The sequence below is a fragment of the Acanthochromis polyacanthus genome, chromosome 17, assembly GCF_021347895.1.
Source record: "Acanthochromis polyacanthus isolate Apoly-LR-REF ecotype Palm Island chromosome 17, KAUST_Apoly_ChrSc, whole genome shotgun sequence".
In the NCBI taxonomy this organism is placed as follows: Eukaryota; Metazoa; Chordata; class Actinopteri; family Pomacentridae; genus Acanthochromis; species Acanthochromis polyacanthus.
In genome coordinates this window covers 26,051,721-26,066,402 of record NC_067129.1, presented here as the reverse complement: position 1 = coordinate 26,066,402, position 14,682 = coordinate 26,051,721, and the positions used below count along the sequence as shown (strand labels likewise).

General features: G+C 39.7%; 1 protein-coding gene across 3 annotated transcripts in view; it reads right to left on the bottom strand.

Annotated features, from left to right (window-relative positions):
* Positions 1–14,682, bottom strand: part of camkk1a (calcium/calmodulin-dependent protein kinase kinase 1, alpha a) — a 110,597-nt gene that overhangs the window by 34,092 nt on the left and 61,823 nt on the right. For all 3 annotated transcript variants that reach the window (XR_007937263.1, XM_022205988.2, XM_022205989.2), the window contains exons 5-9: positions 14,177–14,228; positions 13,355–13,488; positions 8,340–8,376; positions 7,938–7,959; positions 5,393–5,481 (exon numbers count right to left, since the gene is read on the bottom strand). Coding sequence is in view for 2 of the 3 variants with exons in the window: in XM_022205988.2 (XP_022061680.1) it covers positions 5,393–5,481; positions 7,938–7,959; positions 8,340–8,376; positions 13,355–13,488; positions 14,177–14,228 (334 nt within the window). In the remaining variant the exon portion in view is untranslated. The remainder of the gene's footprint in view (positions 1–5,392; positions 5,482–7,937; positions 7,960–8,339; positions 8,377–13,354; positions 13,489–14,176; positions 14,229–14,682) is intronic.

Genomic DNA, 14,682 nt, shown 5'->3' with positions numbered 1-14,682 from the left:
TTGGGACTCTGTATTTTTGGACTTGCCGCAGCTGGTTCCTCCCTGTAAGGAGAGGATTATCACTGTTCGTGAGTACGTGTCCCTTGTGTTATTTTCTGCTGTTGGATTCTGGATTTTGGTTTAATAAAACCTATTTTCACCTCTTACACCTGTTGCCTGCCTGTTGGTATCTGCGCCTGGGTTCTACCATCTCCGCTCGTGACAGGCCCCCTTGAACTTTTCAACCTTTCGCCACATTTGAGGCTTCAAACATAAAGATATAAAATTTTAATTTTTTTTGTCAAGAATCAACAAGTGGGACACAATCGGGAAGTGGAATGAAATTTATTGGATATTTTAAACTTTTTTTAACAAATAAAAACCTGAAAAGTGGGGCATGCAATATTATTCGGCCCCCTTGCATTAATACTTTGTAGCGCCACCTTTTGCTGCAATTACAGCTGCAAGTCGCTTGGGGTATGTCTCTATCAGTTTTGCACATCGAGAGACTAAAATTCTTGCCCATTCTTCCTTGCAAAACAGCTCGAGCTCAGTGAGGTTGGATGGAGAGCGTTTGTGAACAGCAGTCTTCAGCTCTGCCCACAGATTCTCGATTGGATTCAGGTCTGGACTTTGACTTGGCCATTCTAACACCTGGATACGTTTATTTGTGAACCATTCCATTGTAGATTTGGCTTTATGTTTTGGATCACTGTCCTGTTGGAAGATAAATCTCCGTCCCAGTCTCAGGTCTTCTGCAGACTCCAACAGGTTTTCTTCCAGAATGGTCCTGTATTTGGCTCCATTCATCTTCCCATCAATTTTAACCATCTTCCCTGTCCCTACTGAAGAAAAGCAGGCCCAAACCATGAGGCTGCCACCACCATGTTTGACAGTGGGGATGGTGTGTTCAGGGTGATGAGCTGTGTTGCTTTTACGCCAAACACATCGTTTTGCATTGTGGCCAAAAAGTTGGATTTTGGTTTCATCTGACCAGAGCACCTTCTTCCACATGTTTGGTGTGTCTCCCAGGTGGCTTGTGGCAAACTTCAAATGAGACTTTTTATGGATATCTTTGAGAAATGGCTTTCTTCTTGCCACTCTTCCATAAAGGCCAGATTTGTGCCGTGTACGACTGATTGTTGTCCTATGGACAGACTCTCCCACCTCAGCTGTAGATCTCTGCAGTTCATCCAGAGTGATCATGGGCCTCTTGGCTGCATCTCTGATCAGTCTTCTCCTTGTTGGAGGTGAAAGTTTAGAGGGACGGCCGGGTCTTGGTAGATTTGCAGTGGTCTGATACTCCTTCCATTTCAATATGATTGCTTGCACAGTGCTCCTTGAGATGTTTAAAGCTTGGGAAATCTTTTTGTATCCAAATCCGGCTTTAAACTTCTCCACAACAGTATCTGGGACCTGCCTGGTGTGTTCCTTGGTGTTCATGATGCTCTCTGCACTTTAAAGAGAACCCTGAGACTATTAACCTTGCCAGCAAGTTGATTTCTCGCGATATTTGTGAGTTCACAAATCTCTCAATAAACCATCTTGCTCCGCTCCCGCATTCACTGTTCGTACAGAGCCAAGTTGGCATGGGCCAATCACGCAGCAGTATTCGTGTGTGGGGCGGGATATCCGGGTGTGAAGACGACACCAAGCGCCAGTAGATCAAAACAAACATGGCAACGGAGGACAACGATCATGTAGATGCTGCTATTAAGTCAGTTTTAGCTGAATCTCCTATTGCTTCTTTGAAGGAAGAACAACGAGAGGCGCTTTGCGCATTTCTGGATGGTAAAGATGTTTGTGCTTTTTTACCTACGGGTTTTGGTAAGAGTTTAATCTACCAATTGGCTCCGCTCGTTGTGAAGATCTCGCGACTGGCTGAAAACAAACCTGTCAGAGGCGGGACATACTGTTGCATTGTTCAATCCGTGCCTCTTTCCTCTGAACGGATTTACATGGAGCGGTCCCAGATTGATATTGTGGAGTACTATCAAGTACTACACAATTATTAATCTGGCTATTGCCAGGTTATGAGACTATCACAGAGCGGGTGCATTTATACGGAGACTTGATTACAAACAGGTGGATTCTATTTATCATCATCAGTCATTTAGGACAACATTGGATCATTCAGAGATCCTCACTGAACTTCTGGAGTGAGTTTGCTGCACTGAAAGTAAAGGGGCCGAATAATATTGCACGCCCCACTTTTCAGTTTTTTATTTGTTAAAGTATAAAATATCCAATAAATTTCATTCCACTTCACGATTGTGTCCCAATTGTTGTTGATTTGAAAAATTACAATTTTATATCTTTATGTTTGAAGCCTGAAATGTGGCGAAAGGTTGAAAAGTTCAAGGGGGCCGAATACTTTCGCAAGGCACTGTATATGTGTATATATATATATATATATACGTATAGTGGTGGACGGAATGATGGGGACCACCAAAATAAATTGGGACTCATACTGTCGAGGATATCCACAGCAAATGGAAGATCCAATGTGACCCATAAGTTGTTGATGCATCAGCAAAAAATCTGTTTGGACCAAACTGTTGGACAGACCCATCTGCTGAACAGTAATGGAGGAAGTACTAAGTTAAGTAAACATCACTACAGCAATGCAGAAATACTACATTACACTAAACGTCCTGCATTGAAAATCTTACTTAGGTAATAGGTCACAATCTGGGGAGTCATGGGATGAATAAATGGGGAAGGAAGAAAGGAAGAACGATTTTACATACAAGTTATTGTTAATTATTTGTACACTGTTTAGTCTTCATGGTGTAACCCACCACAACATTTTAGATGTAAAAGTGAGGTGGGAGGGGTGGTGGCAGTGCAAGTCAAGGACTTTTACCCATGAGACTGAGACTTGAGTCAAATATCAAACAGATTGTTAGTGTTGTTGTATTTTTTGACTTCAGTCTTTCTTTCAATCAGTGCTTGGTTACAAGGCATCAACATTGCTTTGCTATGTTTAGGCACCAATACTCCTTGGTGAAGTTTAGGGAAAGATCAAGGCTTGGGCAACAATATACCCTTTCACGTCAGAACATATTTGCCTGCAGACTCATGGTATCCATTTCTGATGCTGATAGATTTTTATAGGTCTTGACAAATGACATTAAAAAGTATCTAGTACATTCAAACACGATGCCAAAGAGTCATGGAAAAGCAGCCGAATGGGACAAATTGGGGACAGTTGGAAATGATTTCAGTCTTTAAGAATACATTGCATTATATTAATTAACCATAGTTAATAACTTTGAAAAACATAATCAGTAACTAGAGCTGTCAAATAAATGCAATGAACTAGAAATCAAACAGAATCTCAATATAAAGGTTAGGTATAGCACTTGAGGACTTCTGTCCAATCCAGCATTCATGTGTTTATTAAAAAGTAATAAGCAACAATAACATTTTGTTCTATCTGTATCATATTAAAATCAATTTTCTATATTTTAGGGTAGAAACAGAAATCACAGTTTTCTTTCCTTCTCCAGAGAACAGTTGATAACATACTCTAATGTATGTTAAGCAGCATATAGGAGAGAGAAATTGTGAACACAGCAGTGCAGAAATTATTGCTTTGACTTCGGTTTGATCGCTGCAGTATAAGGATGACAAGAGGACTGCACTGAAGGTTATCTTCTCTCAGCTTTATACTTAACAGCCATTCGGAGCTTAGCCTTGGACACTTCACTGATTGGATAAGCAGTGCCTTCTTGTCTGAGGAGGTCTTAATGGAACATGGGGTACTTGATATATTAAAAGGCCTTGGCAATTGAATGTTGCTAGCATGAATAATTTAGGTTAAAGAGGACATACTATTTCACTTTCATTTCGACACAGATGGCACATTAAATAGAGGTCATCAAGAGTATATCAACAGACATTTACTACTGAGTTAGTTATGCAGCCCATAAATGTTCAATATCAAATAAAGAAGTCATAACATAAGTAGTCACATGAATAAATAGTGTATTTATTAATTAAATTAATAATTAGTAAAATAATTACTAAGCTTATAAACATAATATGATGTTACATCAGTTGTTCTTAAATGCTTTATTTTTAACATTTTGATTTGACAATAGACATGATTTTACAGACAGCTTCAACCGTGATGTTAACTCTGTGTGTCTCAGGAAATAGTGAAGATAGCAATGCCATAGAGGACAAGACTGCTACTCAATGAGGACCCTGAGAGGGAAAATACGTCTCCATGATAACAACTTGTCAATCACAAGGTAGCCGCAGCCTAAAGCATGCCCTGTTTTGTTGTCTAGTTTACTCAAAATACAGCAGAATTTACGAAAAGAACATCATGCTGTATTGAAGGAGACTTGAGCGTGGGTTTTCTATGGTTTCTCCAGCTTCCTCCCAAAAACATGCTGAAGTTAATTGGTAACTCTAAATTGTCCGTAGGTGTGAGTGTGATTGTTGACTGATCTATTGTGTAGCCCTGTGATAGACTGATGACCTGTTCAGGGTGTTCCCTGCCTTCATCCGAAGTCAGCTGGGATAGACTCCAGCCCTCTGCAACCCTAATGAGGACTAAGCGGTGTATAGATAATGGATGGATGTATAACATTAAAAACTGACTTTTAGAAAAGAGCATTTTGAAATCAGGAAAGTGTAAGTTAAACATATTTGTTTCAGTATGTATTTGATATTGAACATTTTCAGGTTCCATAGATGGTCAGCATATTTTAAATTTGAATTGGAAATTCATCTTTACTCTAAAAAAAAATAAGGCCAAGTGTTTAAAAGTGCTTTGTAATCTGCAGTACCGGGTTAATTTGCCCTGCTGAAGTACTCTTGAGCCTCAATTGTAATGATAACTGAGTTTTACACATTCAACAAGTGCATTTAGACGAAATGTATTGATGTGTTTTCTTTATTTTCAAAATGGACCTCAAAGTTCAGACAGAGGCAGCATCAATCCCCAATCATTAGGCTCAGCCTGCTGAAATTGATTATCTACAGCAAATGAACACCCAGCTTGAGGCAAACCATTCCACTAAGCATAAGCTCAGTACTGATGAGGAGGTGGACAGCAGACTGCAGCCAGACCCCAAAGTACAATAGCTCAGGGTCAACAAACATTTGTTCTTTAAGATAAAAAAGGAAACTATTATCACTGGTTTGTAAACATAGAAAGAGAGCATATTTTAGGAAATGTTTCTGCCAAACTTTGAATATCATAATGTGTAAGAGACATTATTACATATGCCATATGTAACACTTTTTTAGCCACTAGAAAACCTTAAAACTACATCTAGGTGGCACGAAAGAAGCAATCTGTAAAAATGTGCAACTTTATTCACAGAAATGTTTCACAGAGACACAGATAGGCCACACTCTGGTCCTCTTTAGTCACTTTATGTGTGGAGCTACTTACAGTACTCCATGCCCAGGATGACGTCTCTGAAGTACAAGCGAGCCTGCTCTTCTGACAAAGGTTCATCTGTGGGCACCTCCATCACTGGACTACAAATCCACAGCAAGCAGAGAAAACAAACAGATACACAAACAGCGTGGCAGAAAATATACAGATTACGTGTATTAGTTGTACCATGATTAGCACTCGAGATATTCAAATGGAATCCGGATTTAAACATCTTTGTCAAACATCACAGACTGTCAACAGTAAATCAAACCCAAGACAGTTTAATATCTGAATGGATGAGGTAAGACTCCTTACTATACAAAAACAAATCACTATGTACACTTCAAATATAAGTAAGGATTATTTTTTTCATGGATGAATACTTGATTATCACTTCAATAACATTTGTCACTGTAAAGCAGTAGACTGACAATGGCTACAAGGCTAAACTCACAATAAAATGCTATATTGGATCTGTAAGCGGTATACATATTTATTATGTCTTTTTTTTGAAATATGAATAGAAGTTCCACCACTAACCTAAATGTAGGATGGAAGCAAGGATTTTGTAAAAGTATAAAAAGAAAATGTGTGAAGCAATACGATACAATTTTAAGTTAGATCTAGAATGGTTACGACATTTCTTAATCAAGATTATTATTAGCTGATGACAATTTTGCAGTGTGATGTATCACATATTTATTAACTGTTTCATAGAGTCTTTCTTTCCCACATGGGAACAGAAGATGGAGTTACTTTACAAAACAAGGTACTCAGTTTAAAAAAAAAAAAGGAAAAAAATCGTTTCCAAATAGCACTTTCATGTGGAAGAAATCATGACCAAAGGCTGTTTTTCTGTCATGCTTTCTCCAAGTCATTTAAGTGTTTCATATGTGAATAACCAGCTCAGTCTTGGTGTATCATCCATTTATAAAATCAATATCTGTTTTCATCTTAATAAAGTACTGTGCAGCTCTCAGTAAAAAGGACTATAGAGAGCTCATCGCTCTGCATATCAGAGTAAACACAGAGTCTCTGAGCAAACCAAAGTCATGGTTTTAGTTCTAAAACCCAGCCTCAGCAAACAGAGTTGCAGAACAGCTCACACGTGTCTATTGACCACAAGCTAATAATTTGTTTATTGCAAATTAATATCTTTGTCTTCAGCCTGCTTTCTGCTAAAAAATTGACTCCATTACTCAACTGCACACATACTCCAGTGAGCCCAGTTCCCAAACAAACTCTTTAAAACTGTTAGAATGCAAAATTATGCAAATACAGTGAGGAATATGTTTATACAGTAATGTCATACTGCAGTGTCAATCATTCTGTGTATATCAGATATGAATGCAACAAATACAGCCTCAAAAATGTTCCTTGATTATGTTAAAAACATTTATTGATTGTCTATATAGTGCTTGAACATGCTCAGTGGGGGTGTTGGAATTAAAATATTACTAGTTTTAGTAGTTTGGAAACAATTTTGCTTGATTAATGACTTAAAGTATGAATCCACTGTGTAAATGTACTGTGGACTGACTAATATTTTGCCAATTTGAAGACAAAGCCTACACTACCGGTTAAAAGTTCTAGAACACTCCAATTTTTTCATTTTTTAATTGAAATTCATAATAGTAATCATAGTAGGAAGCCTCAGTTTCAACTGTGAAGAGAAGACTTACAGTTGCAGGTTTCACAGATCGAGTTGTAGCAAGAAAGCCATTGCTCAGACGTCAGAATAAGAAGAAGAGGCTTGTCTTTTATTGTGGTATTGTGGGCAGTCTAAGGCACACCTGTGCACTAATCATGGTGTCTAATCAGCATCTTGATATGGCACATGAGGTGGGATGGATTATCTCAGCAAAGGAGAAGTGCTCACTATCACAGATTTAGACAGATTTGTGAACAATATTTGAGAGAAATGGTGATATTGTGTATGTGTATTTGAGTTCATCTAATAAAAAATGGGAGCAGAAACAAAAGTGTTGCATTTATATTTTTGTTGAGTGTACGTGAATATTATATCAATATAGCACTACTATTTATCGCAGATATAGTAAAGGCTGTGTGAATCAGATCAAATATCTATCATCTTTTTCCCAGGGGCAAAGACAGAGGAAACACTTCCACTTAAGAAAAAAAGCAAACAAATAGGGCCTGTCTTTTTTTTTTTTTTTGAAAAAGGAGAATATGACTTACATATGCACATATGTGAATAACACCAGCTCCCCCCTCCCACCTACATTCGCTTATCATAACAAAAGGTCTCACATCATTAGATCATCGCAATTTTTAGTGGTGTAGGAAGGAACGACTCATGCATCAGGAGCTGAAACACTTAAAGGGCTGGCTCCCACTGGTAGTAACTGTGAAAACCTAAGAACATTACGAATCCCTTTGAAGCCTGAGATGGAACAAACACCCGCACTGTGTCAGCCTGGAGTCATGAGGCAGAACAAGACTGAGGCAGGGATGCAGGAATGAGAAGGTGAAGGTGGGGGAACAGAGGGATGAGCTTTAAATTATTCAAAAGTAAAAGGACATGCTCTCTACTCACCCCTTACGCATCAGCTCAAACACTGTCAGAAAAAAGGAGGGAGAAGGAATCAGGAACACATAAGATTAAATATTTTATTCATCCATTCATTCATTCTGCTGGGTTTGACCACTGCTGCCACTCAGGCGATGCCCAAGCTTCACATCCATAGTCTTCATTAGCTCATAAAGAATTTGATGTTGCACAATAACAAACGTCCAAGCAGTGACTTCAAATTGCCAATGGAAGGTTTTCTGCATAATGTGTATGCCCTGAGGCGGTGTGGAAGGAAGCAAGAGACGAATTCTGAATAAATTATATCAACACTTGTTGGTGGCATATGTGTCAAGACCAAAGGCAGACAAAGAAAGATGGCAGGGACAGAGTGCCAGGATTTGGACAAAGAAAACATGTCATGCATACCCATGTGAAGGTTGTCCTCCGATGGGTCGTCTAGCACCTGCAACATTAACATAATCACCATGAATAGAGAATATTCAGTTGGAAACTCCAAAGGTACTGGTGACTGCGAACAAAACGAAAACATACATCAAAAATGATAAAATAATAAAATATTTTGACTTTCTCTGGATTATTTAAAAAGCTGACAGCATACATTCAGGACCAGTACAGTGCAGATATTGAAAGTCTGATCTTCCTTGAATTGTCTTAATCACATGAAAGCTGTTTGTAATTCTCAACAACTCGGATGCTGCTGAGAGTTATAATTTAAAACACCAGCTTGACATGATTGGTGCAAATTGACATCTCTGCAGTCTACACTTGAATGCACCAGATAACACGGCCCAGGTGCAAAAATGAGATGCTGGGTCCCTTGAGCCCCAATTCCAATGACTCTCCGATCAAGCTTTGAAGTTTTTCTATTGAGGAGCACATTGATTACACCACAGCCATTTAACACCTATCACCCTAATTGCAGATTTTTAAAAATGACTGGACACATGGCTACTAAATGTTACTTGGGTAGTTGTTCATCATATCAGCTCACAGGTGCCAGCAAAGACAACTCCATCTCAGTCATTTAGACTGAGGTGGAGTCAGTGTGAGGACTACAATGTGACCATGAAAGATAGAAATGAGTCTAAAGCAAAGCTGTCAGAGTGATAAAAACGTAGTTGGTTTGTCACAGCTGTGTGCAGGAATATGAAAAAATAGCTGCATTTACATGTAATTGTCAAATAGATTTAAAGTAAATTTTTGAAAACTTTTTTTGGCCTTTTGTTGGCTTTATTTGATAGGCACAGTCGAGAGGCAGACGGGAAAGTAGGGAGAAGAATGAAGGGCAGACATGCAGTAAAGGGCTATGAGCTGGAATCAAACCCAGGCTGCTGCATACATGGGTCGCTTGCTCACCCAGTTGAGCTATCTGGGCGTCCATTTTGGTTTGTGTTCAATAACTGCTTGGACACAACTGACTCTCTGCATCTAGACTGAGTATAAACCTGCTCAACATCCCTAACAGAGGCAGCATTATGAATGCAGATGAACACAGGAGCATTCTGTGTACTCATATCCAGCCAAATGTGTAGCCCACCCTTAACTGCTGCTTGAGGCTAGTGGCTCCAGATGTGTTGTTCAATTTCACAGTAGCCGTGGTTGCATTGTAAGTAATGCAGCACCTCCAAGTCCCAGGCCATGGTTCTCTGCCAGAAACCGGTGGACTGCTCCCTCCGGGTTGGAGGGGAGTTGCTTCCCAAAGTGAAGGAGTTCAAGTATCTCAGGATCTTGTTCACGAGTGATGAGAAAATGGAGCGAGAGATGGACAGGCGGATTGGTGTGGCGTCAGCAGTAATGTGGGCGTTGTACTGTGCCATCATGGTAAAGAAGGAACTACGCTGCAAGGATGGTCATGAGCTCTGGGTAGTGGTGGAGCCAGTTGATTTGGTGGTTTGGACATCTACTTCAGATGCCTCTTTGGAGGTTTTCCAAAAAAGTTCACCTGGGAGGAGACCCTGGGGCAAACCCAGAACTCGCTGGAGGGATTATACAGTACATCTCATCTGTCCCGGGAACACTTTGGGATCCCCCAGGAAGAGCTGGAAAGCATTGCTGGGGGAAGGGACGTCTGGAATGACCAGCTTCACCTGCTGCCTCTGCGACCTGGTCCTGCATAAGTGGAAGAAAATGGATGGATGGCAATGCAGGTGCCAAGTTTTGAGAATTAAAAGAGAGAGAGAGTACATCTGCGATGTCCTGAAGTTTTTAGTTTTTTTTCCTGCAAATTCTTTCAGCCTCATTCTTTATAAATGAAAGATCTGACAGGATTTTGGCTGCAAATTCTTGAGGTTCACATCATTACACAGTGTGAAGATCCTTTGACAGAAAGTTCAAATCCATCGGAAGAGTAAAATGTCAAGGGATGATGAGATGGGTGATATACATTGTAGCAGCAGTAAGGAACATTTTGTTGTCTTTCAAGAGGCTCTACAGTTATTGTGCGACAGCCTATTAATACCATATCCAGGCACAATGTCACTGAATCAGATTTTGCTTTTTTGCTCATGTCAATACGTTGAATGAAACACAGTTGTAGGGAGCAATATCAAAATATTATGATTTAATATTAGTCTGGTATAAATGAAGCCTTAAGGTCCATTCTTGTAGTTAATACTGAGCCTTAGTGGAAATATTTCCACAAATGTTTAATGATATTCACATAAACTGACTGACATAAAGTAAGCAAGAGCTGTCAGGGCTGACAATCCGACTTCAGCTAGGTACATGAAAACAGGTGTTCCCACTGGACTGCACAGCTCAGGCTTTGTTTCAAGGTGCAAGGAAACTGCTCACAGCAAAGTTGTTTAAATACAGTGACCTGGTGAATTTAAATGCCCATGGTGGCATGTTTGTCAAGGACAAACAGTGCTACAGGAACAAGTGCTGGAAATCACCTGTAAATTGACAATAACTAACACGTTAGGTTCAACAGACCTTGAAACTGTCACAGTGTAAATGTTTGCTAACACAGTTCAACGAAGTTCACTTAAATGTTCCTTCTGCATTACCACCTGTATTTCTGTTTTTGTGTACGAAATAGTACGAAATGTTGGAAACAGTAAATGAATTGCTGTTGATGCATACAAAAAGCAGTCCATTAGAAGCTTAGTTATTTTCTTTGAAGCTGATGAATATTGCAGTGACTAAGATGTATTAAAAGGGGACCTTGACTTCTGGGGAAATGACATAATTGAGCTTGGGATTTTAATGGAACTGCCTACTCTCAGAACAACTGAATGCCACGGAGAGAACGGGGACACTTTGACTGTCTCTTCCCAACCATCTATGACAAATGACCATATCACTTTCATCAGTTTTAATCTGTTCCACTCAGCGTGGGCTTTAATGTTTCAAAACGAAACAAAGAGTCTATTCATAATTAGAGGGACTGGTCTTCCATTTCACAGGAATCGGTTGGATACATCTAATGAATGTGATCCTGACCCAAGCACAGCCCATTTAAATGGATGAACAGAGATGGAAAGGCAGGTTCTCCTATTCCCTACATATGCCCATTATGAGAGTGAGAGTGACTGTGTTCTCTATTTGTGCTTGTGAGCACACAAGCACAAGTACTCCTCTGCTACAAAAAACCTCTGTATTTCTGTCAAACATTTCACCCAAGCAAGCCAGACCGCTTTCCTACTGACTGACTGCATAAGCTTAACTCCCAAGCATGGCGGCGGTGCCCTCGCCATCTGGCCATGACTGAACACCACTCTGGTGATATCCCAGGGGAGCGGTATGCACCTTGAGTCACATCTTCAAAATTGCCTATCATCTTTCCAAACAACCACCTCTGCAGATCCTGAAAGTCTATCCATCTTTAAAACTTCCAAACTCAGTTTGAACTTCAAGAATGCATTTACAGGGTGGGGGCTTTTGTTTTTCCAAACATCATAAGCATGATAAATGTGCTGCAGAGTCAACCTATCACATTTTGCCCACCCACTTCCTGGCAGCACAGGGCTTATACACCTTTTTCATCTGACAAACTGGTTGAAAATAAATACACACAGCAAGGACAGTTATCTGATGATGGAGTGATAAAGTATAATCGGAGCAAAGTGGATTTTAAACCTGCTGTGAATGTCCACCTGCTACTATCTGATATGATGTGACACATTTTACTGGGGCAGGAAATCACTTACTTTAATTCAGCTTAAAATACTAACAAAATAGAAAAACAAGTGTGAAAAGCAGGATTCATTTGCTGTGGCATTTCTGATAAAATAGTTCCTATAATATGTAAAGGTATATCACAGGGTGATGCACATTGAGATTGGGGTGTTATCTTATTAGGGGTAAGTCTGTTAACTGTGCCTTCTGTGGTGATTATTTAGATATCTTTTGGCTTGTTAAGCTAACAAGTTGGCCAAAAGGGCTTAAGCTTATGAAAACTTAATGGGAATGCCAAGTCAATGATTACAGACCTAAACACAGTATGCCCGCTTACATGCCCAGTCATTGCACAGAGTGTTTTTTGAATAAAACTCCACATTTCCACATAGCTCAGTGTTCACAAACAAATCAACCAGAACTTTAATCATAACTATGGGAAGCTCTGTAAAAAGCTGATGTGTTTACAAAACTCCTTCAGAACATCTTTTCCAGTCCGGAATTTGCCTCAGGTACTCCAAAAAAGTAAATTTTTTGCAGTGAATTACAGAGAGACTGGACTGTGCCAAGAAGCTGGAATAATCAATGAGCTAACAGGCAATTCAGGTGTTCGACTTGTTGACACTAGCTAGGTTAGTTTAGCACATGCTAGCTATGTAACATACAGAGAACACACAGACTGTAGTGATACATACGTCTTGTAACAAAATATTTCACTAAACTCGTTTCACATGTGGCAGAATAATCCGTTTTGTCACAATGTTACTGAAAGATAAAAGCTGATTAGCCTCTGATTATCTTCTCTCCTGTGGCTGACGTGCAGTTTACATCCATTCGTAATGAAATACAGTTCCTTGCTTTGAACAACATGGGCTTAGTTCGTATACAGATTTACAGACATAAAGCAAAACTATGTGAAAGCGAGGCGGAAAAGCTACAAGTTCCAAGAGTTCCTCCCAATCTACAGTACAGTTAACAGCATGCTCACAATAACAATTCTAACACGCTGATTTTTAGCAGTATAAATGTCACTCAGGAAAGATGTTGTTTTTTTGCATGCTAATGTAAAAAATATACAGTTTGTTAGGTTTTTACTACTTTTTTCTTCAATTCATCTAGACTGTCCCCGCTGGTGAGGCTGTTTGGCCAACTACAATCTGACCACTTTCCAATATTAATACACCACTACATCTAATCGCACTAAGTCTAATAGGACTACTGCATGGGTTTTTCTCTGAATGTAAGTGCAGCAATCATTTTCCGTTTTGTCCTCAACAACAAAAAGACAGAGAAGCCCTCACCTCCACCAACTTTACAATGTTGACATGGTCCAGTTTCTTAAGGATGGCAATCTCTTGGTAGACCCTTTCCAAGGGTCCTAAGATTTTGGGATGCTCCCCCTGGGCTGCTTTTGGTCCTCTTGGGGGTGGGCGACCTGCAGACCACCACACAGACACACATGCTTAGTCTTGTTATAACACAATTAAAATTCTGATACAACATTGGTTATATTTTGCTGCATGCTAATCACGTCAGCACCCCACACTCCCTTTATGTCTGTCATTTTGGAGGGTTTTGAAACTACTGTTTAGAAATGTGTCACTAGTTATACATTTTAAAAAAATGTTCATCTTTACATAATTAATTCTGTAATGCACCTGCAGACCAGCACAGAGGATCACACTTCTTTGCAGATCCGTTAGTTGTCTATGCTTCTTTGAAAAGTCTCATATCTGTATACTGAATGTCAGGGTTCTTCTCCACCTGACAAATTCTGTTAGATAAAAGGCATTCATCCCAACCTCACACTCCTTAATGGTGCTATCTGTAATTGTGATTACTGGTTAACATCCACTTCGACAGTGAATTGTGTGAGTGTCTCATGTGATGGTGTGGCTCATTCATCTTTGCACACTTTCAGCAGTTTGTAGAGCCATTATTAGAAAACAGATGATGGTGCATGAACCTCCAGGAATACAGAAATTCCTGGAGGCTCCTTTTCTTCCACTCTTACCTGCTTCATTTTCTTTTGTTGTATTGGTTATTATTAGTTAAAACTACGTTGATCTGTTTTTCTCTGCTTTCTTCTTCATTAGAATACAACAGAATAAATGAGAACTTACGTGGGAAACCACACTGCTTCATTAACTTCTTCTTGGACACCAACTTCATGGCCTGGGAAAGTAAAAAGGGATTTAGATCATAGGGGATGACCAAATGCGGAAAATAATATTCCAAATGAGAATAAGTTATGTTGGCAAGCAACAAAACATAATAAACGCTGAATTTAGATGTAAACTACAAAACATTCTAATGCAGACCATGTAAGGTCATTATATTCAGTTCAATTCAATTTTATTTATATAGCGTCAATTACAGTCAAATTGTCTCAAGAAGCTTTACAGAACCCGTATGCCTGACCCCCAGAGCAAGCCCAAAGGCGACAGTGGCAAGGAAAAACACCCTTTTAACAGGGAAAAAACCTCGAGCAGAACTCGGCTCTATATAGGGGGGAGCCATCTGTCTGCTGGCCGGGCGGGTTGTGAGGGACAGAGGAGGGCAAGGGGGAGGGATGGGAGGAGAGGGAGGGGTGGGAAAGCAAGGAAAACACAACACACATTTGGATACA